At 39.5% G+C, this 27300-nt stretch overlaps 2 protein-coding genes across 2 annotated transcripts in view; both read left to right on the plus strand.

The window, feature by feature from the left end:
- The first annotated feature begins 6672 nt into the window (after positions 1 to 6672).
- On the plus strand, positions 6673 to 19805 carry Calm2 (calmodulin 2). Its single transcript, NM_001252431.2, has 6 exons — positions 6673 to 6734; positions 11633 to 11663; positions 17395 to 17538; positions 17622 to 17728; positions 18196 to 18331; positions 19159 to 19805. The coding sequence occupies exons 1-6, from the start codon at positions 6732 to 6734 to the stop codon at positions 19185 to 19187; spliced, it is 450 nt and encodes a 149-aa protein (NP_001239360.1). The 5' UTR covers positions 6673 to 6731; the 3' UTR covers positions 19188 to 19805.
- Positions 19806 to 19963: 158 nt separating this feature from the next.
- The window catches only part of Stpg4 (sperm-tail PG-rich repeat containing 4), a 41093-nt gene continuing 33756 nt past the window's right edge, over positions 19964 to 27300 (plus strand). Inside the window, exons 1-3 of the mRNA XM_003472934.2 lie at positions 19964 to 23725; positions 25208 to 25267; positions 26530 to 26787. Of these exons, the coding sequence (XP_003472982.1) occupies positions 23660 to 23725; positions 25208 to 25267; positions 26530 to 26787 (384 nt within the window). The 5' untranslated portion in view covers positions 19964 to 23659. The remainder of the gene's footprint in view (positions 23726 to 25207; positions 25268 to 26529; positions 26788 to 27300) is intronic.

The following is a 27300-nucleotide window of genomic DNA, read 5'->3' on the forward strand; positions in this document are numbered from 1 at the left end:
CTGAAATCTCTGAAACTGTAAGCCAAAATAAATTTTTCTTCTCATAAGGTGATTATCTCAGGTATTTTGTCACATTGGCAGAAAGCTGGCTGACACAGTAGTTTATCGTACTCATCTTTCAACTTTTCTGTACATTTGAAATTTTTCAAATTAAATCAATAACTAAATGGCTAAGGAAATGTTTGGTAGTTAAGAGAGTCCTAACTGGGGAAAACAAAAGTTCTTTTACCGCTAATCAGTTCTGTAATCGTAACAGAGTGGTGATTTGTCTCTCAGAGGATATTTCATCCTGGGCCCACCACAGGCAAGAAATGGATGTAAGACATAGAGGTTTTCCTTGAGCGACTCTCTTTTTCTCATACAAGGAAGAAATTGGGTGCTTCCCTTTCAGGAGTGGACCTCTGCAGATTTTCTAAAGTCACAAAAGGAAGCAATTTCCCAGCAACTATACTTTCTTGCATTGATATGATTTCAAAGCATCAAAAATTGAAAAAATAAATAAAATGACTTTAGCAGATGCAGATATTCCTCCATACCCTTCCGCTCAAGCCGTGACAGGGTCCACATCTGACTTCCTGGCTTCACCGTGCAGAGCACTGCCTTCTTGTATTGCCTGGCATTGGCTCCACATTTCCCCTCAGAAGAGTGACTGATGCACCTCCAACCGAGTGAGACTGCAGACGAGCATCCAAGCTGACATTGTGACCCAGACTTCTGTGCAGGTACATAGACAGTGTGACCCTGAGCACGGTGTAGAGAAAACTGAAAGATGGAAAATGAAGCAGAGAAGGAAGTTTGGGTGGGGAGGTGGGTCACTTAGAACACTTAAAAATCATCCAGAAAGCAGACAATTATTTACTCCGAGGTCCATAGGTAGAACTGAGGAATACTGACTAGTTAGATGCGATGGAAAATAATGAGAAGAAGGAAAAAGAGGCCCCCAACAATGTCAACCTCCATGGGACATTCCAATTTTTACCTGTTTAATCATCCAAAAGATACTCACAAAACAAGCCAAGAAGAAGAAAACGAAGAAAGACAAGATACCTTTGCAAAAATGCACACCTCCATGCAGTCTCTCAATAAACCAAAAATATCAATCACCTCTTTCCTGTGAAGCTATTCAGAGAGTGAAAGCACAATGTTTTAGCTTAATTATCTAGTAACTAATTGCTTTCTTAATTTCCTGAAGCTAATACCGTCTAAAGATGGAAAAGATGCAATTTAAGAATAGTATAAACAATTATTGCACATTGCCAAAAGACAACATAAGGTGAAAATTATTTGAATAAGTACATATTTAGCATTTAAAAATTGATTTATTTATCTAAGATTGAGAAAAGATTTTCATATTTATAAGACAGCTCATGCTCTGTAAAAATCACCTGAGTATTTATTAAAAGCCATATGACAAAGACACATACCAAGCGATATCTTTGCTTATTCACCCATCATTCATTCAACAAAATTTGTTGAGTATTAACTACATCCCAAAACTATGCAAAGTGGTAAGGGATACAAACTAAGTCCTCACAAGGAACTCAGCCTACTTGGGACAACCAACTTGTAAAGAAATATTATCATAAAGCTGGGCATGATGGCACATGCATGTAATCCCAACACTGGGGAGGTTGAGGGAGGAGGATCACTGTAAGTCTGAGGCCAGCCTGGGCGACATAGTGAGTTCAAGACCAGCCCGAATTGTGTAGTGAGACCCTGCGCTGGGGGGGGGGGGGAAGAAAGGAAGAAAGGAAGAGAGGAAGAAAGGAAGAAAGAAAGAAAGAAAGAAAGAAAGAAAGAAAGAAAGAAAAGAAAAGAAAAAATACTACCATGAAGTGTTTAAGAATATTCTGAGTGTGATTATTTGTCTTTAGACCAAGGTGTGAGGGGCTGATGGACTTAGGCGTCCTGGGGATGTGACAGTTGAGCTGAGTATGAGTTGACATCCAGAAAGTGATAGAAACGGAAGGGAAGCAACCTGACTAAAGGCTTGGAAGCAAGAAAGAGCATGCACACTCAGATGCCAGTTAGTACTGCAGGTTGGGTTGGGAGACTGATGAGGGAGGTGATTTTCAGTGAAACCAGAATAGAGAGATGAGTTCAAGGTGAAAGTGATGGATCCAGTTTTGGATGGGACATTTTGGGGTCACCAGGAGGAGCTATCGGCAACTTTTCCAAGACTACCGGTAGGCCTGGGTAAGACAGGACTGACTCTGATCTTCTTCCTGAGGTACCACTCCACACCAGACCAAGGGACTCAGAGCACCCTGCGTGCCTACCAGACTGTTCCAGTTCCCCAGGGTCACAGAGCTCCCTGCCCAGAGCCTGCTTCCAGGATCTGTGTAGGCTTCTTCCTCAGTGCACTCCCGTAGGCACATGGACCTCTTGGGTGGAATGTGTGCTCTGGACTGTGGCCCTAGGGATATTTATGCTGACCAGTGTTTCTTCAACCTGCCTTGGACACTCCCTTTTTCTTGCTACCTCTGCTCAAATCCGTATGTGCTCTGGTTTGCACAGGTCCTCTAGAAGTTCATGCGTAGAAATTTAGTCCCTAAATTCATGATGCTGGGATTTGGAGGTAGAGCCTGTGGGAGCGTAAAGGTGGGGGCCTATGTTAGTGATTATAGGAAAAGGAAGAGGGGCCTGAACCAGCACACCCTGCTACAGTGAGATAGCAGATGCCAAGCAGAATGCTTTTGGACTTCCTGACCTCCAGAACCATGAGCCAGAAAAGTTTCTGTTTATAAAATGACTTATTGTCATATTGACAGAAAATGGACTAAAGTGTTATGGATTACCTTCTCTACGAAATCTTGTCCTTGTGCTTCCCCAGTTCCCGTTTATCACAGCACATTTAGAGCACTTAACGAAATACTAGTACTTACTGGAATGAGTGGTCTTAGTTTCTAGGGTGACCAAGAACTCTCATTTGCTGGAAATGTCTGCTTTTATTTTATCAGGCTTTGTTTTTTTTTTTTAAATTTTTCAGACAGGGTCTGGCTATATGGTCCAGGTTGGCCTTTAAACTCTCTATGTAGCTCAGGATGACCTCAAACTCGCCAGTGATCCTCCTGACTCAGTCTCATGAGTGCTGGAATTACAGGCATGCACCCCCAGCCTCCACCTTAGAACTGTCTGGTTTTACCAGTAAGAGTTCAACATCCAGGACATCCTTCAGTCCTAAGCAACCCACATGGTTGGTTGGTCACCCTAAATTGACATCTTAATTTTTTTTATGAATAAATACATGAATTGCAGTATTTCAAAACAAAGGTGATTTGAAGGCCCTCAACTTTTCCTATGCACATGTGAACATAAGCCCCTCAAAATGTTTGAAGAGTTTAGTTCTTTTCTTATGCTCCTCTACCTCCATTGTGCTGAGAACGTATTGGACAAAATATAACCTCCCTGGATTCCTGTCCTAGCTCTGTTTTGCCATCAATCCTGCAGAAAGAATAGCTTTACTTTCTTTCTTTCTTGCTTGCTTGCTTGCTTTCTTGTTTTCTTTTTCCCTTTCTTTTTCTTTCTTTTCTCTTGTCTTTTAGAGATAGGATCTCACTATGCAGTTCAGACTGGCCTTGAATTCACTTTGTAGCCCAGGATGTTCTTGAACTCACAATAATCCTCCTGCCTCAGCCTCACTGCTAGAATTACAGCTGTGGGCCACTATGCCTGACTTGCATAACTTTCTTAATCAGGACTCATTAGCTGAACAACAGGAGAAAATTATTTCAATTCTATTTTTCGATTTTTCTATTCTCTCAAGGTCAATACCTAGCCAGTGCCCATTTTAGACATACAGGAGAAAACTCTCCTTACATATACTTGATACTTTAGGACAATTAAGGGTTCATTTTTTTACCTATTGAAATACCCAAGAATGTTACAATGATTGTACCTCTGTCTTTGTAAATTAGCCAATTGGTGGAGGAGAAAGTTACGGAAAGGAAGTATCAATGACAGGGCTTGTTATCTCTGTTCTGCAAATGAGGAAGAGGCCTGGAAGGAAGTGAATTCTTCTTTTGGGTAGAAGGAGGTAGAAGGAAGATGGGTGGAGGAAAACAACCCTAACTAAGATCTCCCTGTTGTTTTTGGGCCTGGAGGGGAGGCGAAAACCTCCTAGGGCTTGACACAGTGGTCATAACCGACTGCTTCTCAGCTGGCAACTGCCAAAGTCAGGCAGCAATGTATGTCATAGTTGGGGAGACAAATGCTCTATAAATAAATTGACTTGGAACAGTCTCAAATACGCATAAACCAAAATGTGTTTAAATGTAACTCTCCATTTCCCTCTCATTTTTATTTTAAAGAGCAAAAAACAATAAAAACGAGTACAGAATTTCAAAAGATAATACAAAATTTAAATGGCAAATATATTGCATATTGCTATCTTCAAAGCAGTCGCTCAGATTACAAGATATAAGCATGCATAATTGATCAAACAGTATAGGCACAAACCCTTTTTAAATAAACTAAGTCAGTAGTATATTTAGCTATCTTTTGTGTGTGTGTGTGTATGTGTATATATATATATATATATATATATATATATATATTTCTTTTCCCTTCCTTTTTTTCTCCTTCCACCCACCTCAGTTCTTCCTTTTCTCTCCCTTTCACAATATCTAGTGTAGATTTTGTATTCTATTTACTTTTTCAGTTTCTTACACTAGGATAACAATACAATGTTTACACATGCGAGTTTGATTTATTTTACTTATGAATGTGGTCTCTAGTGGCCTCTCTCTCTCTCTCTCTCTCTCTCTCTCTCTCTCTCTCTCTCCTGGAAACTGAACTCAGGACCTTGCACTTGCCAGGCAGGTGCTTCCCTAGCTCCTTTTTTCTTTTTTTTGAGAGGTCAGCAAGGAAGCTTCTGCAAAACAGGCCTTATGAAAAATTCAATCTAAGAAACCAGGAAGAGCTTTTTGGTATCCGCTCTTTAAAAGCCGTATTTTCCCCAAATGTTTGCTAAGAAGCTCCAGGGTACAGTGTCCCTTTCTAAGCACGCAGCTTAGACTCAAGTTCACAATTGCTACATATTGTGCATCAATCTTTTTAAAAATTCATTTTTAGAGAAGGTGATTATTCATTTTGTCATTCAATTTCCCATCATGAAAAATTTCATATATAAAATTAGTACATGCTAATGGGGAACTCTTCAGGGAGATTATTTTTAGTGATTCAGTTGAAAGAAAAGATCATTGATGTGTCTCCCATCTGAGGACCTGAAAAAGGAATCAGGGATAACTTTCTGAGGATTACTTTGGAAAGATTTAGAAACTTAATGCAGAGGTGGAGTGGTGGACTACTTCTTAAGCAGAGATAATACTTCTAGGTAACATACTCCCGAATGATATTTCGCTTCTAGGGTACCGTTAATTAAATCTCCTTTCTCCGTGTGACCATTATTACATCACTACATTAGCAAGGATAACAGAAGGGCAGGGTTCAGATTTTTCATTGAATGATCATTCATCCAAAAGGGTCACAGGATTGCCAGTGCCATTTAGCAGAGAACTTAATGTGTGAAAGAGATCTAGCTTGCTCAGCAAAGGAAATACTTTGGATGGTGTGAGATGTCTGATTTGACTAAAAGAGGTTAAATTTCACTGAAGTCTTCCAAGTGAGTACAGATTGCTGTTAACGTCAAAAACGGTCTTGCTGGGCCGTTCCAGATGGGGGCCTTCCCAGTGGATGCGATTTCACCTTGGCTTGCTAAAAAATGCCATTCCCTAGATTTCCAGGGCCAACATCCATGAGTCTGTTACTGCGTAATTTTCTAAGGCCTTGACATGGCCTAAGATGATTCTTTCCCGGCTGTATTACAGCCCACTTACTCTTTAAGCCTAGCAATCTCTCCACTGGCTATTGTGGGATCTCGGACCCTGTGGGCTCGGTGACTTTCTGATAAATCACTAATGGCAAGGAAAGTGAAGCTGAGTGTGAACGGGAGACTCTTTCAGATCAGTCTGCCAGCGGAATATTTACATTCGTCCTTATCCAGATCTCCACCGGTTCACTGATAAAGTGAAACGGCGAACGTGCAGCCTCCACCAGCCCGAAGCACTAGGCTGAGAAGTGGGGTGTGGGGTGTTTACCGGGTCTTTCCTCTTTCTTTACTGACTAAAGGTGTTTTCGTCTACCCCTAAGTAGGAGCGGGAAAACGTTGGTCTGAGCGCCACAGGGAAGGACTGGTGGAGAAGAAAGCGCAAAAGCGGGAAACTCTGCCTCCTGGCGCAGGTGCCAGGACAGCGCGGCGCGCGCAGCAACGGCAAGAGCCGCACCGCGTCCCGGCGGCGGCTGCGACCCAGATGACGCATTGCAGGTACGAATCAGCCAATCAGAGGCCATCTCAACGATCAGAGCGGTGCACGTTCCCGCCGCGATACTCCTCCGCGCCGCAAAGTAGCGCTCCTCAGGCGCGACCCTACTGGCCTTTTAATGGCCCTGTGGGGAATGAAACCCACTTACGTCACTAGTCCCCTCTTTCTCTTTATTTCTTGCTTCATCAACCAAATAACTCTGGATAAATGCGTCTCGGGGAGAGTTTGAAAGGAAGAGGCTGACCGGAACTCATTTGCGATGTTCCGTTATCTGGCACGCGGCGGAGGGATCTGGCGGAGGGAGGTGTTTATGAGCCACTGGGGGCGGAGGAGGAGAATTAGTCCGAGCCGGGAGAGCAAGCCGAGCGGTTCAGTGTTTGCGTCTCGGAAACCGGTAGCGCTTGCAGCATGGTGAGTGGGTCGCTAAGCTGCTGGCGCTTGCCTGTGGGGGAAAGAGGCTGAAGGGAATTAACTAGTGAAGGGGCACTGGCCTCCCTTGCGCTCTGAAGGAATAGTTTTCGCCAGAGGGATGGCGCAAGAGAGGCCGGGGAGCCCCCACGACGGTTGTGTCGCAGGTGCTCTCCCACCCCCATTCGCCTCAGGGGGCACCGTCTAGTGAGTTGGCCGGTAGCGTATCCGCCGAGGCCGTGAGGGTCCCCTAGAGAGGATGGCCCTGGGGTGCGGGGCAGGCTAACACTTGGCGGGGGGCAGGGAGAGGGCGCGCAGGGCGCCTTCGTTGGGTGTCCCGAAGGGTCTGTCTGGGAGCCAATTCAAACGGCCTTGGACGGTTAGTGCGGGCGCCCGGAAGCGCCTTTGTCCGCTCGCTCCCGCCGTTGGTCCGCGCCCGCCGCGTGCGGGTGTGGGGGGCGCGCGGGCGGCGCGCGGCGGGGGCCGGGCCCGCGCGGCGCAGGGAGCGGCCGCTGGGGGCGGGGCGGGCGCGGGATCCGGAGCCGCCGCCCGCTCGGCGCGGCTCGCGCCCCTCTGCGGCGCTGGCACCTGCGGAACTGCGGAGGTCGGCGCCGCGCCGCGGAGCCCGCCTGCGGGATGGGCGGGGGGAGGGCGCGACGGTTTCCCGACCCCTCGTTTTCCCCTTTACATATGGGGCGGTCTCCCGCCACCTGGCCGAAATTTTTTAAAAAATTAAATATAACTGGTTTTGTCATTGAAAGGACTGAGCTTTAAAGCGTGAGTTCGGCCACAGCCCGGAACATACCTTGTTAGGTAAAGCAGTCGACTCCAGGTAGAGTGTGAAAGGCGGATCCCGTTCGCCGGGGAGCGAGAGTGAGCTCCGGAGTGACTGTTGGCCCGGCCTGAGAGTCGGTCCTGCCTTCTGTACCACTGCTTGGGTGACTTGGTCTCTGCTTCAGGATTCACGTGCAGTGTTAAAGGAGCCAGTTTACATACCGGCCTTGAAAATAACTTCTCTATTTCGTTAAAGTTGCCAGCTGGTCTTAACGTACAATTCACTATACAATAATGGCTGTTTAATACTTCAGGAAGAGTGCAGGAGGGCAGGGAATTTTAGAAAGTAGTTTCCTACCAGTACTGAAAACTGTTTGTTCCTATAAAAAAAAACCTAAGGGCGATAATTTTTCAATACTTAGTGATATCTCCTGCGAAGAGATGGGTGTGTCCAGGAGGCAAGGTGACATCTTAAACCGGGGTTGACTGTCCTTGCCAAGTGAAACCTCCAGCCTGTATGGGTGTGGGGAGAGTTCACCTTGAGTAAAACTGGTGTTCATTTAGATTTGGTGAATTATTTTCAAGCTGATATTTTAAATTATTTTATTCTAAGTTTAAATACGCCAAATAAAGGATGAGTTTTTCCTAATCCATTTTGATCATTGAATCAAGAAGTCAGATTGGTTGTCTTGGGGGTATAGCTCAGTGGCCCAGTGCCTACCTGGCAAGCATGCAGTCGTAAGTTTGATTCCCAGTACTTAAAAAAAAAAAGATTAGTATGTACCTGAATATTTTTATGGTCTCTTGGCAATGAAATGCTTTTGTAATTAACATTTGTTGGTAATGCATGGGGGAGGGGTAAATAATACATTATTTTTTGAGGGACGGGAGTTTTTTTATGAAAAAATTATTTTTGTAACCGGTAACAATAATTACTATACTATGTATATTTATTTTCAAAATAGTTACTCAATGCAGGACATAAACCAAGTTTATTAGACTGGTAAACAACATTAATTAGAAATCATCCCCACATAACTTCATAAAAGACTTAGATTTTAAATTACAGTTACATCAAATTAAGGAACAAAACTATATGATGTGGAAATAAAGAGCACGCATATAGGCTTTGAATCGACATGTAGTTAGTATGTATTAAAAGGGGAATTACATCAGTAGTAAGTAAAATATATGAAGAGGTAGAAAACACTTGAGTGATTAGCACCTAATAAATTCTATTAGACTCGCAAAAAAAAGTAATTTGATTCCATCACAATACAGAAAGTTAGCTTTACTTAGAATTTAAATCTTAGTAAAGGTCCTAATTTTGTGGTAATTTTGTTTCTACTTTGTTTCATGATACAGTAAATTCTATTCAGAATTAAGGTGTGTCTTATACTGAAAACATTTAGACAATTTTAGAAATAGCTTTGGTAATGGTAGAAAAAATCCATACACAGAGCCTTTGTTTTATCTAGCATTTTGGTGGAATGAAAGATGAATGGATGAAGAATAGTAATTTGTGCTCCCTTGCAAGCCCGTGGACATACATTTATTCAGAAAACAATCTGAGACTGTTAAACTATCGACCACCTAAACTGTTTATATCTACTAATGCCACTTAAAAAACGTTTAATAGGTATATAATGCATTCATTTCAGGTCTCCTGTAGCATGTTATTTCTCAACGTTTACAGATCACTCATGGTTCCCCAAAATGCTGATTATAGTTTAGTAGGTTAGGGTGGAATTTGAGAGTATACTAATGTATGGGAACCTTCTCTGGAGTGACAAGAGCATCAGGAAGAATTGTATCAGCAGTTGCAGAAATAGAGTAAGAACTGGTTACCTCTCTAGTGAATTAGTCTTTGCTTTACTGAGATAAACACATATTAATGAGCTTACATTTTCCCAAAAGTATTCTTGTGAGTAAACTGTACTTTACATAAAAGAAACGAATGTATTTGCCTGTGCTTGGAGAAATAGAAAAGACTTGGAGTAGTAGAAAAGTTATGTTCTTGCTCTTAGGAAGTCTTAATCTGAATGTTGCTGGAAGAGTTTTATTTTAAAATTCTAAGGGTAAGTAGTGCATACAGAAAACATCTCAAACCCTTCCGGGCAAAATTAAGAGCTTTCAGGTCATTTGAGTAAGGTGGTCTCTTGTGCTTGTATTTCATTCTTTGAAGTTGATTTTTGTAATCCTTTGTAAGATTGTGCTTGCATGGAGATAAAACAGCTGGACAAGCTGGCATGAAGTCCTTAAATTTTGACTTGTTTCTTTTATAGCTAGTACCCTTGGTATTGTTCACGAACATGGGGCTTCCCCAGATCTTCTCCCACTATGTTAAGAGAACAAGCCCCACTGCCTGTCTTCCTGTACAGAGCACTCAATCCTTTAGCTTTCACACATACCACAGCAGTGCCTTCCACGTGTATCCATAGGTTGCACCTTGTTTCAAATTTGTGCAGATTGTTTTCTCTGCTTAAGGTTAACACGCAACATGGGAGGTTTGCTGAAAAGAACTTCATAATGCAGTGTGTATCCTCTGTGTAGAAATTGGGCTAGTAAGGTTAGTACTTAGTATGGTAGATTGTTTGATTTATAGGTAACCATGAATTGGTCCTGCCTTTCACTTAACTCTGCCCAACAACCCTTGCAAGTTAAGTATTATTTTTGTGTTGCAGATGAAGTTACCTATGAGAGGTGGAGTAACATTTCCAAGGTCACACAGCTATTAAGTGGCAAAGCTGGGATACCAGCCCAGCTATGACTCAGATCACCACACTTTTCCCTCTACTGTCCATGGTGCCCTTTTTTCAGAAATGGAGTCCTACAAAATGCAGTCCAATTTGAAGTAAATTGTCTGTAGCTTCAGTTTTAACCAAGTAAACATTGGCTGATTTACCTCCTAGGGGAAATCATGTTTGATTGACTTTACAGCATATAATAATTTATTAGTGGAGGACTGGGACGTGTAAAGGTGTAAAAATAATTTGTATCTTGGAAACTTTTGCATTTGAACTTAATTGGCATTACAACTTTTTTTAAAAATAGAAATAAATTCTTTTTACATCGTGGTCAAATCAGAATTGTGCAGTGGTGAAAACTTCCTTACCTTTCATGCTGTCCCTAGAGAAAATGTGAAGCTATTCCACATTAAGATTTTACACTTCCTTAGGCGTATGTTTTTTAAAAAAGTGAAACCATATTGTGTTTTTCTTCCCCAACAAGAAAATAAATTAAGGCTTCATACACTTGACTCCATAGTGGTAAGGAGTTTAGATAGGTGGCTTGGGGGGGGGCACTAGGAATCGAACTCATGACATCACATTTGCCAAGCAGGCACTTAACGCTGCTGAGCTAAACCCCCGGCCTTGTAAGGTGGCTTTTTCTTGGCAGTCTCACTTATTATCACATAAACAGTTGTTTCACAGATAAAACATTTATATACTGATAAGCAGTAAAGCATCCAAAGATGAGGGCCACAAAGAATCTGCCTGTTTTGCAAATATCTTTTACATTATTATGCTCTGAATTTAAAATTTAAAGATACATATTGGGTGTATCGTAACATTTTAGTGCTTAATCCTGGCTCTATTAATTTTTCTCTGCCCTAACCTGTCCAAATTTAATCTGAGCCTGATTTTTTTTTTTAACCAACTCTTTTCCTCGTGCTATGTAAACATCACAAGCTGTAAGGTTACTTTGGGGTTTTAAATATCAAGAGAAAATGGATGACTGGACTTAACATTTGATAAATACTGTAGTTCCAATGTTCAGAACCCTGGATTCTTCGCATTTGCCTGCTAGATGAAAAGTAGTAATAGCTGATTTCCTCCCCCTGCCCTCATAGATTTGAGAAATTACTGTCATATCAGAATGTGTTTAACCATTTGTGGGAGTAATTTTCAGTTGGGCTTTCTTAAATACTAGCTTTCATTTAGTGGCAGTTTATAATAATCATTTATATCTGCCATAAGAGATTAAGTTAAGGTATCCTAACTTTGAAAAAGCAAACCATGTTTTTAATGGATTATGAATCTTGACCATATTAAAACTTGTTTCTGTAACTGTTGCTATTCTTCATACTCCTAAGTCATTAATCAGCCTCTTCGATCTTTTTGTAGGCTGACCAACTGACTGAAGAGCAGATTGCAGGTGAGAAATACTCTGCTAGATTATACCCATTGCATTTTACTATAAATTGAATAGCCAGACTGAAAATAAGATAACATATATTAAACAGTTGAATTTGGTATGTATCATAGTGGTAACAAATGGCTAAAAGTAGCAGTAATACAACCTGCTTTGTCAAGTGAGGCTTGCCTGTGGAAAATGTATTGGGCAACTGTAAGTAATTAAAGACAGGTATTTTAGTCTTACATGGTCATATTTGAGGGCCTGGTGTGATTTTTATGTTTTGAAGACTACCTTATTATAAAACAGGAATTCTGAAAATGTCTTTTTAAAAGCTGAATTATATTCCATTGTGTATTTACAACATTTTATATGCATAGTCATTTGTCATCCATCACATTTTGGCATTTGTGAATAATACACAGCTATGAACATGAAAGTACAAGTACGCCACTGAGAATCTGTTTTGAGTTACTTTGGATATACCCTGAAATAGTTTTTCCTGGATTATATGGGAATTCTGTTTTGTTTTGAGGAGTCACCATGCTGTTCCACACAGTGGCTATGCCATTTTACATTCCCACCAGCAATCATGGTGGTTTCAGTATGCTAAGTGGTTACATTATGCTAAGTGAAATAAATACAGATTTTTGTTTTTCAGACAGTGTCTTGCTGTGTGTTTGGGTTGGCCTTGAGCTCACTATGTAGTCCTGGTGGATGGCTTTGAACTTGGAGTGATCGTCTTGCATCACTTTCCTGAGTGCTAGAATTATAGGCATGGGCCACCACACCCTGTGCTGAGTGAAATAAGTCAATTACAAAAGACAAATCAGAGGTATAGAGTAGATAAAAATCACAGAAATGAAAAACAGAATGGTAGTTGCCAAGGCCTGTGAAGAAGAATGAGTTACTAATGACTCCAGAGTTTTGCAGTATTATAAGACAAAGTTAATATAAGTGGATAAGGGTGATAATTGTGTAACAGTATGTATATATGTATACCCTGAACTGTTCACTGGAAATCAATAATGCAGGAAGTTTATTTTGCCATAATAAAGTTTTTAAAAAAAATAAGTTTGTTAATCATGTGACTTGCAATGTCTGGTCAGAAACGGAACATTGTATTTACACCGACTTAAGTTTTATGTGAGCTTAGAGTTGGATGTGCAGTTTGATATCTCTAATCTGAAATGCTCCAAGATTCCAAATTTGAGTGCTGACATGACACCATTGGTATAAAATTCCACACCTGACTTTGTGATAAGTGGCAGTGAAAACATTCAGATGCACTAACTATTGAATGAATGTTTCGTCAGGTGACATGCATAAGACTTATATGAAATGTAAATGAACTTTGATTTTGGACTTCAGCCCCATCCTCAAGATGTCTCATTACATATGCACATATATTTTGAGATCTTAGAACTCTTTCTGGCTCCATACATTTCAGATAAGGAATAGTCTGTGTAACTGCTCTCTGTAGAAAAACTTCACAAATAATATCACTGTAGTAATTTTGATTGATTTTTTTTTTTTAACCGTTGAATGAAACCTCCTCTCTTTTGTTTCCTTTGGTTTGCTATGGAAATGTGTAAAATTAAATAAAACCTGATAGCCTGTTATCCGCATGCTGTACCATTTACCTGTAATGCTTTTGATTTATCCTGATATGTTGAGATGTCAGAATGCTTTTTAGACTATTCTTTTGCTACAGTTAAACATTTATTAGCACAAGCACCAAATAGTCGAACTGCAAGGTTTTCTAGTGAGCAAGTTTGCTAAGTGCTCAAAAAAGCCCTCAAGTGTTTTGTAGCTTAATGTATTTAACAAGTGTTACATGCACTTAAATACACAGAAATTGGTGGGGGCTAGTCTCCTCAAATATTCATCACAAATATTATTGAGTAAGTAGAAAGCTATTAGAATTAAGGACCAAATTTAAACAGGTTTTATTTTTACTACCTATTGTATAATTTAAGTTAAACATGGGATTTGTTTTCTAGAGTTGGGAAATCGTGTTTTTGAGTGTGTTAAAACATTTTATTTGCTTACATTCTGAAGTACCTAGAGATCAGCCAGGGTCTCATATGTTATATAGCTATACTGTTTATTTGTTCATTTGTGTTACTGAGGGTGAAACCCAGGGCTTCACACATATAAGGCAGATAGTTTGCTGCCGAACTACATCTCCAGCTTTTTTATTTGTTTTGAGACGGAGTCTCAAAATTGCCCAGAATAATCTCAAATTTAGCTATGCTCCAGCCTTGACCTTCCCAGTAGCTGGGATTAAGTTGTGTACTATCATGCATGGCCGTTTTCATTTGCAGTGTATCCGCAAGATAAATTTTTCTGATTCCGATTTCCTTCAGGAACTAGCTTGGACTGTGTAATATTCAGTCTTAAATTCTTACCTTGTGTAGTGTACTTTTGCTTTTAATGTCTGTTTTTCCAGCAACTTAAATAAAAGCTATGTGTAGTCAGGAACCTTTTGTTACTTTTAATTCCAGGACCTGCTGCATACATAGTAAGCACTGAGCAAATATTTCTTGAATGGGTAAATTTCATTTTCTGAGGTGTATGGGGAAAAAACTGTCACACAGAATGTTACTACTCTATCCTGAAAATTCTGCGTCCTTCATAAAGTCCCTTCCTCTGAAATTCACTATATTGCAGTGTTTTTTGAGGTGAAGGCCGTTTTTTTCTTTAAACATCTTTTTGTTTAGAGACAGGGCCTTGCTATGTAGTTTGACCCATAACATTTTGAGTTTAAGGCGAGTTTGTTCTTCCAGGAAAAATATTAATAGGTTTCATACTTACAATGCAACATTGAATATATATACTGTGGTACTTTTGAAGTTATTTTTATCACAAATTACCGATTTGTTTAGAAACTAGCAGCATATAACGTGGTCTAGAAAAAAAATACTTGAAGTTAATTAGAATTGTCAGTATTGTCTGCTCTTAAAGAGCACTTTAGGCAAGTGTGACATCACTAGCAAGTTAATTTGTTTCATTAGTTTGCCTTGTCTTGAGTTGTTGGTGTTTGGCATTTGAGAGACTAATAGAAACAATATGTAAGAAGTTTTTCTTTTAAAAATTTTAGTAAAAGGCCGGGGATGTAGGTTGGTGGCACAAGTGCTTGTCTGGCAAGCACAAGGTCCTGATTCCCAGTACTAAAAAATTTTTTTTGATAAAAGGTACTAAATTTATTTAGTAAACGATTTTTATGTGTGTGGTTGCCATTGTTTCATGATAACTTGTTTTAATTAAAATAGTTTAATTAGTTTATTGATTAATTGGGAAAGAGTCCTGGGATTACTAATAAATAAAACTCAAATATATGTGACTTTAAACATTTCAATTTCAGCATAATTTGATTTTTGGGGGGTGTCCTGTGCACATAAAAAAATGGGATAGCTGTGTGACATTTAGGACCTGCTATCTTTGCTGTGTTTACATTTTAACTTTTGGATTTATATTTCAGGTCATTTCTAAGAATTGATGTTTAGAATTATATTCTAGTCCTGAAAGGCAGGTGAATGTAAATTGTGCTGTGAGATTCTTCAAGCATTTTTTATAGGTATTTGAATATTCAGTATAAGGTACAAGTTGAAATTTGAAATAAATTTGACCTTTAAGCATTCTTTTTTATGTGTAAAGTAAATGCTAGGTTATAGAGTGGATAATGTTTTATTTTTGGCTTTTTAGATTTTAAAACTTAATGAAATTTAGAACATATATACATATACTGACACCACACATCTTCTAGAATTGAGCTTGTAGTTAAATCATCATAGAATATTACTCCTTTTAACTAGTAGGAATTTATGTATCTAATGGGGTATAACAGCAAGGTCCGGTAGCAGAAAATGTAAGTAAACATGTGTCCCAAAAAATTTTGTTACCCAAGTTACTAGATGGTAGGTGCTGTGTGTACTAAACAATTTGTACATCTTGTCAAAAATACTTAGTAAAATAAAAATGTCTCCCTCAAATCCTGCTGTTTGTAGGGAGGAACTTGCTGATCTGCTTTTAATATTAGTTTTATCTAGGTTGCCCTATATATTTTGTAAAATGAGATATTTTCATACTAAGCTTCTGAGTGATACAGATTATTTCTTTTGAAGTAAGTAATCCTTAAATGGAGTGGAACTGTGTTACATATATTGAATGCAGCAAGTTAGGTACTACAGACTAGTGTAAATACATAATCTAAATAAAGCTAAGTGATTAAAATATTTTACACAGAAGAGAGTAACATGGTGATCTGAAAAAGGTGGTAAGACTTAAGGGGTGAGTAGTTCTAAAGAACCAAGCTAGGAGTAATTGTAGTCCAGACAAAAAATAATTGTCCCTTGAACCAAAATACTGGTTGTGGAGATGAAAAAATAATCCAACAGTATTAATTTTTTACTCCTTGGGGTCCTGGGGGTTGAACCCATGTTAGCACTGAGCTACATCCCCCACCCCTATCCTGGTCTGTTTTTTGAGACATATTCTAACTAAATTGCCTGGGCCAGCCTTGAACTTGGGCAGTCAACTATGGGCCTTCTCTCTGATCTATCCTCCCGACCCCACCCCCACCCCTTTTTAGACAAGGTCTTGCTAAGTTATTCAGGTTGAGCTCAAACTTGATCTTCCTCATCTTGCTGAATGCTGGGGTTACAAGTATAGGCCACCATTCTTAGCTTGCAGGGAGTATTTGGGTAGGGCTCAACAGAACTTGTCCACAGATTTGGGCTTTGGATTTTGATTGTGTTCTTAGGGTTGCTGAGTATGGAATTTTGTATTCAGACTTTGATTTTGCGGGGAGGAAGTACCAAGGATAGAACCCACCATGATCTTGCACTTACCAAACAGGTGCTTGAGCTACTGAGCCAAATCCCTGTCCGTTGTATTCAGACTTAGAAATTTTGCTTTTGAGGCAGGGTTTCAGTAATGCCTTTGCCTCAGCCTCCCAAGTAGCTGGAATTTACAGGCATCTGCTACCTTGCCCCACTACATGTATCCTTACGTTTGGGAAGTAAATACATAGTTTACAATCACTTAATCAAAATTGAGGGCAGGAAAGTCCTGCTATGTTTACATTGTTAAGTGGCACAGCTGAGATGTTTAACACAGAAAGCCAAGTTACAAAGCCTACTTTAGTTTCTTTGCCACTTGGCCAACATAGTGAAATGTACTTGATGGATTGTGAACAACTAGGTGGTCCTGATGAATTTAGCATGCTCAGCCGATGAGACAGTATTGGGTTTTTAGACAGGTGTACCCCTTGAGGTTAATATTAAGCATAATGTGAATAGTAAAATTACTCTATAAAAGTATATAGCATCAAGTCATTTTTCTGCTGTGAGGTAAGATCCATAATTTTGAAATACACTGCACAGAGTAGCTTCAGTGCAAAATAGAGAAGCTAGTCATTTTAGTGGATTTGAGGCATTTCCTCTTTCAGCCTAGAATAATTCTACTTTTATCTGAACTAGATGTGAATTTCTCTTGTGAGATTATATGTGTAAAATTTGCTGGTAGCTTAGAACATAGACTAGTATGATTGGATCAGATATGTTTGAGATTTTCACGAGATTTTCCACTTAACTGAGTGAGGGAATTTCCACTTAACTGAAATTTTGATTTCTAATAAATTAAGTCCAGTAAATGCCTTGTTTTCTTAGGAGTCGGTTATAATGTACATATTATCTGGAAATTTTTTTTATTGTTAATGTATATATTTGGATTGTGATCTTTCAAACAGAATTCAAAGAAGCTTTTTCACTGTTTGACAAGGACGGTGATGGAACTATAACAACAAAGGAATTGGGAACTGTAATGAGGTCTCTTGGGCAGAACCCTACAGAAGCAGAGTTACAGGACATGATTAATGAAGTAGATGCTGATGGTAAGTCTTCAGTTTCAGAGAGTGGGATGGTTTGAAGCAGAGGTTTTTACACTCTACTTGATATTTCAATGAAATGATTTCAGGTAATGGTACAATTGACTTTCCTGAGTTTCTGACAATGATGGCAAGAAAAATGAAAGACACAGACAGTGAGGAAGAAATTAGAGAAGCATTCCGTGTATTTGATAAGGTAGGTATTAAAGGACTGGATGTGTTGGAATTTTGAGGATAAAGGGAACCTGTCAAGGCCCTCTACTTTTTGAGACTTGTGCCTCTCATAAGTTATGACATAGTTTAAATGTAAATTTGTTTGTTTTTTGCTTGTCTTTTGTGGTGCTGGAGACTCAAACCCTGAGCCTTACACCTGCAAGGCAAGAGCTATACCACTGAACTGCATCCTTAGCCCCTATACAGAAGTTTTAAGAATTCAGCATGAACTTAGACTTCCTAATAACATATATTGCAATAATCTTCCAATGAAGAGGTATCATGTGAATTTGGATCTAGGAAATAAAGACATCGTGCTTTGACATTTACATTATAGATAACTGTTTATAGAGTTGCTGGAGTTTGTATTTCTCCCAAATGGAGATTTAATTAAGTTTCTTAAATGTTGATTTCAACTCTTAATTTTAGACATACTGAACTTTTTTATAGGATGGCAATGGTTATATTAGTGCTGCAGAGCTTCGCCATGTGATGACAAACCTTGGAGAAAAGTTAACAGATGAAGAGGTTGATGAAATGATCAGGGAAGCAGATATTGATGGTGATGGTCAAGTAAACTATGAAGGTAGGTCTTCCACTTCCTCAGGTGTTTTTAAGTTAAAAGTACTTGTTTTAGATATCCTAGGTCAAAATTTAAGAGCTCTTTCCTTCTCGAAGTGAGAGAATGTGTTTTACAGAATGTGCCTGTAGAATAGTCCATGAATTTCCTCAAATGAAGAGACTGTCTGTCTTACCTACACTGGATTCTCTTTCCTGTGATTGCTTTGTCCGAAACTCGTTACACATGCTTAAAATCTATGTATCATGTATGACTATAAACTTTGGAAATGACTTATAGAATATAAGGACTTCAGAAGCTGAAAGGATTTCTAGGGAAAGCTTTGCCTACTTTGTTTTCACTTGTATTTTTGATGTAACTACTCAATTTTAGAAAACAGCATAAAATTTAATACCCTAAAAATTAAATGTCGTTTTTTTGAGGCAGTATCTCACTATGTAGTTCAGAGTATGTACTGTAGGCTGGCCTCAAATTCAACGGTGATCCTCCTGCCTCTGCCTCCCGAGTGCTGGGGTTGCAGGCATGCACAGCCACAGTCTATTATACTGAAGTCACAATATGAGAAGTAACCTAGCAATCTTAAAATGTAAGTGTAAACTAAGAACCATGAATGCTGCTTTTTTATTATGGCTTATCCAGAACATTAATTTGAATTATGCATTATTAATCCTGAATAATTGCAGTTTATGAATTTCCCACCTTAACAGTAAATGAACTTTCTTCTATACTTTATAGTAATTCTAAATGAAAAGGTATATAGATTGTATAATGAATTAAATGTAATTTATTTATTCAACTTGTGCTATTAACTACATTTTTTGTTTCTTTTTCAGAGTTTGTACAAATGATGACAGCAAAGTGAAGACATTGTACAGAATGTGTTAAATTTCTTGTACAAAATTGTTTATTTGCCTTTTCTTTGTTTGTAACTTATCTGTAAAAGGTTTCCCCCTACTGTCAAAAAAATATGCATGTATAGTAATTAGGACTTCATTCCTCCATGTTTTCTTCTCTTTATCTTACTGTCATTGTCCTGAAACCTTATTTTAGAAAATTGATCAAGTAACATGTTGCATGTGGCTTACTCTGGATATATCTAAGCCCTTCTGCACATCTAAACTTAGATGGAGTTGGTCAAATGAGGGAACATCTGGGTTATGCCTTTTTAAAGTAGTTTTCTTAGAAATTGTCAGCATGTTGTTGTTGAAGTGTGGAGTTGTAACTCTGCGTGAACTACAGACAGTCAACAATATGTACTTAAAAGTTGCACTATTGCAAAACGGGTGTATTATCCAGGTACTCGTACACTATTTTTTTGTACTGCTGGTCTCATACCAGGAACATTTTCTTTTATTGTTACTTGCTTTTTAAACTTTGTTTAGCCACTTAAAAAAAAAATCTGCTTATGGCACAATTTGCCTCAAATCCATTCCAAGTTGTATATTTGTTTTCCAATAAAAAAAAATTACAATTTACCCAATTGTTGCTCTGAATCTGAGTCTTTTAACTGTTGGCAGTCTTAATGTTTGAAGGTAAAATACAGAATTTTTCTTGCATTGATGTAATCCAGGTGGGTTGTTCTTTACTATTGAAGAGTTAGCTTTTGAATGAGGATGAAGCTTCATTTAAAAGGTTTAAATGAGGGGCTGGGGATTTAGCTCAGCGACATAAGCACCTGCCTTGCAAGCAGGCGGTCGTGAGTTCGATCCCTGGTACCGATAAAAATGAAAAAAAAAGACAAAAAAAAAGGTTTAAATGAAAGATTTAAAAACCTATGCATCTATAGTCACCAAAAGGTAGGTGTTTAAGTGTTTTCTGCCATTTAATAGATTTTTCACCTTGCTTATGTGTTTTTCCATGTCGACTTGAGTCGCATGATAAATTTTATGTGTAAAAAATACAGTCCGCATTTTTTGGCACCTTTATTTTGCCTCTTATTTCTCCCAAGTTTTCACTCACTGTACTTCTGTACTCATCAGCACAAAAGAGAATTTTCAGTTTTGCCTACATGTTACACAAAAGTGTTATGAATAGATTGGTAGTAATTAAGCCCTGTTTTTAAGTTCTTGCTTCATTTTTTTTTTCTTTCTGTCACTGCTTTCTCCTAGGCTGCTCAGAAGTAGTTACCAGTTTTGGTTTGACCTTGCTTTTTTAAAACCATCTTTTAAATAATGAAGGAAACATTGAATATAGTAGTTACCCACTCCCTGTGACCCGTAAGGTTTTGGGGTTCCCAGAGGACAGTGTATATTATTTGACAGGTTACTGCTCCATCTCAGAACAAGGAAAGTCACATGCATTGATAATCCTGTGGACATGTTACTGTATATTAGGTGATAAGTAGGAAATGTTTGGGTATTTGTTTTATTGTGGCGCTCCGTTGATGTTTTAAGAGTTCTGACTGAGTGTGAAACTTATTGCAGCCCTCTGTGACCATGAAGGAAGTCACTCAGTCCTCAGTTATCTTCCTAAAATGGTTGTAATGTGCTCAACTATTTCCAGAGATGAGGCTTTTCTTACAGGGTTCATTGAGATAAGGCCAAGATAACACCATCCTTGGCATTTGCAAGAAGTGCCCAGTGTTACCATGTTGTTAAATCAGTTACAACCCCTCTAAACTGAAGGGAGTAGTAGGCAATTAATGGTGTTTTTTTCAGCTTCAAGTGTTTGAGGTTCATATAAATTAATACCGAGATAGGAATGGCAAGGATGTGGTAAGAAAGGAAGCACATTTTTTTTGGACTCATGTCAAAAGAATTGATAATTGGTGGTTTTCTATTATCTTTACAAGAATCACAAAGTAGGCATTTTGATTTTATAGGAAATTGAAAAGTCAGTTGGTCTGAGCTAGGTTGTATTTCTTTACAACATGAATGTATCTGGGGGCTTTAAAATGTCATTTTCCACGAACCATCTTTTATACTAGCAGAGTTGTGCTTATTAATTTGTAATGTAACATAGTCCACAGCATATTTGCTTTTGGATAGTTCAATAAACTGTCCCTGTTGAAGATTATCCTCAGATACTATATATTTTCCCTAAAATAGGAAAGGGAAAAATCATACCAAAGTTACTGTTGGACTTTCTCAAAGAGAGGTCAAAAATGATCCTGTCAGATAAGACAGTATTTTCTTAAGAAGGCATTTTATTTATCCTGCATGTTTAACCTGTTTTACTAGTAAAGTCCTTGAAATCATTGACCCAATGCTGTTTCTATTTTTGAGACTTAGGAACTATTTTTTCATCAAAATGTTCCTTCTCTTCAATTTTCACACCTTGAATGGGTTTCTGGACTTCTCTGTACCTTTCATACATTTTCTTGGTCTCTAAGGTCCCAGTCCCTAGCCTGCTGAGCCAGTTTTATAGGCTCAGCCAAAATAAGAAAATGAAATGAGGCACAGATAGATTTGATCTGTTAAATTTATGAGAACTTGTGTTTACTTCCCTCTTGGCTGCCTAGTTTCAACTCATTTCAAACCTGGTACCTGGCAGTTTTTTGAAAAATTGAGTTTAGAATCTCCATATTTTAAAGAGAAGCTAGGTGAAGTTGTCTAACTTTGGTCCTCAAAAGGTCACCCAGAGAATGATGAGAGCTTGTTAAAAATACAAAATCTGGGGTGGTAGTAGTTCAGTGGTAGATGTCTTCCTTAGTATGTGTGAGGTACTGGGTTCAGTCCCCAGGAAAGTATCACAAAAATGGAGCATCTTGGACCCTGCCCTGGAGTCGGTCTGCTTTTTAAGATGACCAGGTGTTTTGTACACAGTTTTGAACACTTGCTATAGTTATTTGCTTGTTTAGCTTATAGAGGGGAAAAGCCAACGGTTTATCAGACATTTTAGTCCCTACTCTGTTTTGAGGGCTCAGTTTAAAATCATGCTTTGGGAATGTTTAAAGCTAGAAATGAGGTGTGCATGCCTGAGGCACATACTGTAGTAAGTTCAAGGACAGCTGAGCCATAGCAAGACCCTGTCAAAACTATTATAACGTCAAAATAAATCCTCCAGTAGATACAGGCAAGGGTCTTTGGAACATGGTAGAGACTAGACCTTGAGCTACTATGGCCTGACTTAAAATTGTCACCTTGTCAGGACTCTCAGCAGCAGGATTAGTGGAGGTTAAAACAAGAAGTCCGAAGATGGCATGATGGGTTACCCTAGAGCCGAGCATGAAGTCCTGGTGAGGGAGAGAAGAGGTAGGGCTTGAATTGTGAATTTGCTTTTGTACTACATGGTTCCAAGTATTTCAATCATAACCCTAGGAGGGAAGGTATCACTTTTAACGTCCCTCCCTTCTTCATTGACAAGCTGTCTAGACTAAACGATAAAAAATACACGGTTCAAATCTTGATGGTTGAAGGAGAAAGCACTCAAGAATGAAAGGCAGTAAATGCAGCAGTGAAAAAGAAGTGCGCTTTTAGGAAGAGTGGGAAGTGCCCCGTGGGTTTGACAGTTGGATCACTGTGAGTGCAGTTTTAATACAAAGATGTGTTTGTTAGGTAATGATGAGTTTGGACATTGAAAATTGAAAGAATTAACCTCACATTTTGAAAGTCTGAAAGAAAGCTAAAACTGATCGAGATTTAAATTTTGGCTCTACTATGTCTGATCCTGTGTCAACTTAGCGGTTGAAGGAAGCCTCTCAAAATTTGACTAATGCCTGCTTTGCAGACTTGTGATGTTACATCTGAGGAACACGGGATGGGGCTGGGGATGTGACCCAATGGCATAAGCGCCTACCTGCCAAGTGCAAGGTCCTGAGTTTGATTCCCAGTGCTAAAAAATGCAGAGAACACATGTACTCTCAAATCGGATTAAGGTGGAGGAACTGATTTATTTCTGAAGAAGAGAGTATTTTAAAGTTGAAGCTACAATCAAGAGAGGCCCAAAGTGAAGAAGGGCTATCCTGAGATGGAGAGAGTTTGTCAAAGCTGTTGTCTTTAATGTTCACTCTTCAACTCAGAAGTGGCCCGATTTCTGCTGGGAGAAGCTTAGAGGCACTGCTAAACCACACTTCTGAAGGACGGATGTCTGCCGTCAAGGCTGCCGGACTATGGATGATAAGGGGCTGATGGAGATTGTGCGTCTGCTCCAGCCCCACAAGCCTCCTTGGCACAGATACTTACCCGAAGGCTCTGACGAAGCCCTGTAGATTTTCTTATCACATAATGTGCATGGCTCTTGAGGGATTTCCCTGCTGTGTACCTGCCTCCTGCCCCTGAGCCACTGGAGGCGAACCTGCAGGTTCTCTGTGCAATCTCGGAAGCCAGGGCCTCCTAGCAACCGGGTCTCTTAGCAACTGGATACCCGCTGCACTCGGGGAGAGTCCAAACCATAATGGACCAGCCCTTCATCGCCGATCCCTTCAACACAGTATCAAGAGAAGACCTGAGACGCACCTCGGTATCGCCCATCGCTTGCCACCGCCCTGCCGCCCTCCCCCTGCCCTTGGGCTAGGCATTTGAGTCCTTCTATTCCCTTCCTACTATTCTCTTCCTCCTCTCATGTATGCAGCACACTACATCCTTTATTCCTGACTTCATGTGATCTTTCCCGCCATTTATCTCCTTTCCCTTCCTGCCTCCCATACCACCCGCTTCATCCTTAGCTTTCTGCTATTCTCTTTCTTCCCACTGTTAATCTGCTGGGCTTCTCTTTAGTGGGGCTGTTCTGTCTTCCCTTTCCCCCTCCTCCACATGTTTTGCCCTGCTTCCTGCTTTAGTAGTTTTAAATTTTTGAAATTGTCTTTACTTAAAGTCAATTGGGTGAAAGATATTTAAGCTATCTTTTATCCTTCTCCTTAAAGTGAATTAAACATGTAGAATGGGTGGATTTTAGATCACCCACTTTGGGCCAAACCAAACAGCAGTTTCCTTCCCTGGATTTGTCATACTTGCCTCAGTTTCCTTCCCACTCCATTCCCTGCGCTTGGGAAGAGGTGAGAGGTCTGACCTGACCTGCCTGGGAAAGTTTTCTTTCTGTGACTGTAAAATGTGCAGCAGAAGATTCAACATAAATCTAGCAAAGGAATGTTAGAGGGAGAAGTTCAAACTTAGTGTATATGAAGCCATATGGTTTTAGGAAAATGCATTTCATAGTAAAACCAAAGCCCACCATTTGTATACATAAGTGGATTTCAGTTACAAGCCAGGAAGAATGAATTATGTCAGGATTTTTTAATGGATCAGGTTATTTTTAATGCATTCTTGCCTGAGGTGACCCATATTTCATACTAATAAAAGCATTATAAATGAAAGTAGAACTCAGTAGTTTAATGTTTTTTCCTTAGAAATTTACAAAAGGAAGAACAAAACAAAAACAACTAACAGTGTTCTGTGGCCAGTGGGGCATGATACATGTGTGAAATAATAAATAATAAAAATGTGTAGAATGCTTACTATGGAAGATAGGAGCTTTGCGGAAACAGGAGAACCAAAATAATCTGCTTCTTAGCTTGGCAGGGGAGGTGTTAAAAGTTACCGTTTGTTTCTGAGCATGGGTTGTGGATTCAGGTCTGCGTATGCAGCTCCTTTTCAGCCCAACCCAGGAAGTCCTCCAGTGAGGGAGGCAGGTGCTGCAGGGCCGAGGAACTTGTCTGGCACGTTTAGCTGCTAAGTGAAGGAGCTACAGGTCAAGCTGTGCTCTTTTTCCCCTGAGAACACATTTAAATGCCTTATAGCATCTCTCAGAGATGGGAATAGTTATGCTCACTCACCAAAGATATTTAGCTACTTAAAAGCACTTAAGATCATGCAATATTATAGACAAAGTTTATCATTATATACATTTTAATGATGGCTTATCAATTTAATACAGATTAATTTCTTCATTATAAATTTAATTTTAAGGCATCGCCTCTCAAATATATTTTGTGTTTGTTAATAGAAACCAACGAGGAAGAGTTCGTCTTTTGAAAGAGAAGAATGGTGGAGAACAACATTAACAGTGTGTATATTTTCAGTCTTTCCAGTTTGAATTATTTTTTCCCATTAAGATCTTAACCAGTCTTACCTTTTAAGACAGTTATAATTAGTGGTTCAGATCTACTGGTTTTTTTCTGGGCGTTACCAGGAATCACACTCAGGACATTGTTTGCCAGCAGGCACTTCTACTGCTGAGCTATATCCCTGGCCTGTGGACCCAATTTCATACTCACATTTTACTATTAGTATATGGATGAAAAATTAGCTTTAAATTTTGAATGTAATGAAAGCTAAGAAAATAAAACATCTCTAGGAATCCAGGTGCTTTATAGAATATTAGGTAAGGTCAATCTGTGATCTTACGCTCTTGTGACATTGCACAAGAAAGAAAAACCATCCATTCTGGAAAGGTGAATTTGGCTCCAGATTTTCTTGCAGACAGCATAGAACATTGAAGGAGAACCTTTTAGAGACCAAGTGCCCAAACTGCATCCCAAAACCCACTTATTTACTGCAAAGTGCCAACACTGCTTCCACACGGGCTGTCATCCAGTGCTGGGGCAACTTGGCTCATGAGCCGATGGGGAAGGTGCTGCATGCCCACTGCTGCGTGAGTGCTGTCATGATCGATATATAAAATGCATAAAACAAGATGGTAATATATGAAAAATGACCTTCTTAGATCACCCTGTCAAGAGATAGTTTCTATATTGCATATTTTCTATCTAGAGCCTTCTTGGAATTGAACTAATTTTCATAGTGGAACTGAGTGATCAGCGGAAAGGTGGCCACAGAATAGCAGTGACACAACAGATCTGGCCTTTCAGCCACACGGTGGTTGGGGCCAAAGCTCTTCCTGCACTATGTGGACCTTAGGTCTCTCCCAGTTCATTCTCGGGCTCCCATTATTATCTTTAAGTTCCCTCTGAGGGCTAGTTAGAAACACAGTCTCTGCTAAGCAGAAGTAGGATAGTTTTTAGTTAGCCAAGAACTGTCTTGAGGGTTCTCCTTACAGGCCTGACATGGATAGTCAAAGATGAGTTGCAAATATAAATATATCCCTGAAATGACCTTTTTAATGAGTTAAACTTCAATCATCACCCATTTGGGATAATGCAGCAACTGTTTCAGAAGTGATATAATCATGAATTGTCTTGAAATATTCTGCTGAGTTTTTATTATATTATATTTGATAGAATTTGAGAAACATGAAAGCAAAGAAAAATGCTACTTGGGAATGACCCTTCCAAGAATAGATCTGAAATGGATGTCAATTTTCCACAGACTACTCCTATACCTGGCACTTACCACTTGAAAACTTTTATTGAAGAATCCCTATTAAATCCAGTGGTGGCGACCTACAGTTTTAAAAATGAAGGAAGGAAAAAACCACCTCTTGTGCAAAGAAACAATCCAGTCGTCAATGATCTTCCACTGTACAAACCTCCTGGCCTCCTGGACCTGTTAAACAAGCAAGTGGCCACGTACTCTTTCAAAGACCAGCCCCGGCCAAGCCCCAGCACCCTAGTTTACAAAGATAAGGTAAATAGTTCCCATCAGATTGTTTTTTGTGGGAAAGCTACTAAAAGCTCCTGAGAAAAAGATTCTGTGTGCACAGAGTACATATATCCTCGTACTCTGGGAGAAATGCGAAGCCTCCTGGATGTCTTCATTCCTGTAGAAACCAAAACAGAGGGCTGCTGCTTCATGTGCAAATGTATCCCTGGGAGGTTTGGGGCTTTTTGTTTTTTGTTTATTTGTTTGTGTTTTGAGACAGGGTCTCACTGTATAGCCTCGGTTGGCCTTGAACTCACTATTTAGTCCAGGCTGGCCTCAAACTCCTGGTGATCCTCCTGCCTCAGCCTCCCAAGTGTGGGATTACGAGTATGTGCCACCACATTTGGCTGTGAGGTCTACTTAATCTCAGGAGAGTACTTGGGGAGAAATTTTTCTCCTCTGAGGCAACTCTTAGCAGGATTCCCTAATTGGGAGCTTCTAGGATCACTTTTATCTGTGATTGGGCTTTGTATGGCCTCTTTAAACAGTTGATATGAT

Source organism: Cavia porcellus, unplaced genomic scaffold (genome assembly GCF_034190915.1).
Source record: "Cavia porcellus strain 051 isolate PalLab524CR breed Dunkin Hartley unplaced genomic scaffold, mCavPor4.1 scaffold_1, whole genome shotgun sequence".
Lineage (NCBI taxonomy): Eukaryota > Metazoa > Chordata > Mammalia > Rodentia > Caviidae > Cavia > Cavia porcellus.

Bases quoted from the DNA above. Each gene is read 5' to 3' on its own strand.
- Calm2 (NM_001252431.2), top strand. The intron at 11,664-17,394 runs GTGAGAAATACT...TCTTTCAAACAG, and splicing joins GACTGAAGAGCAGATTGCAG to AATTCAAAGAAGCTTTTTCA. The intron at 17,729-18,195 runs GTAGGTATTAAA...ACTTTTTTATAG, and splicing joins CATTCCGTGTATTTGATAAG to GATGGCAATGGTTATATTAG.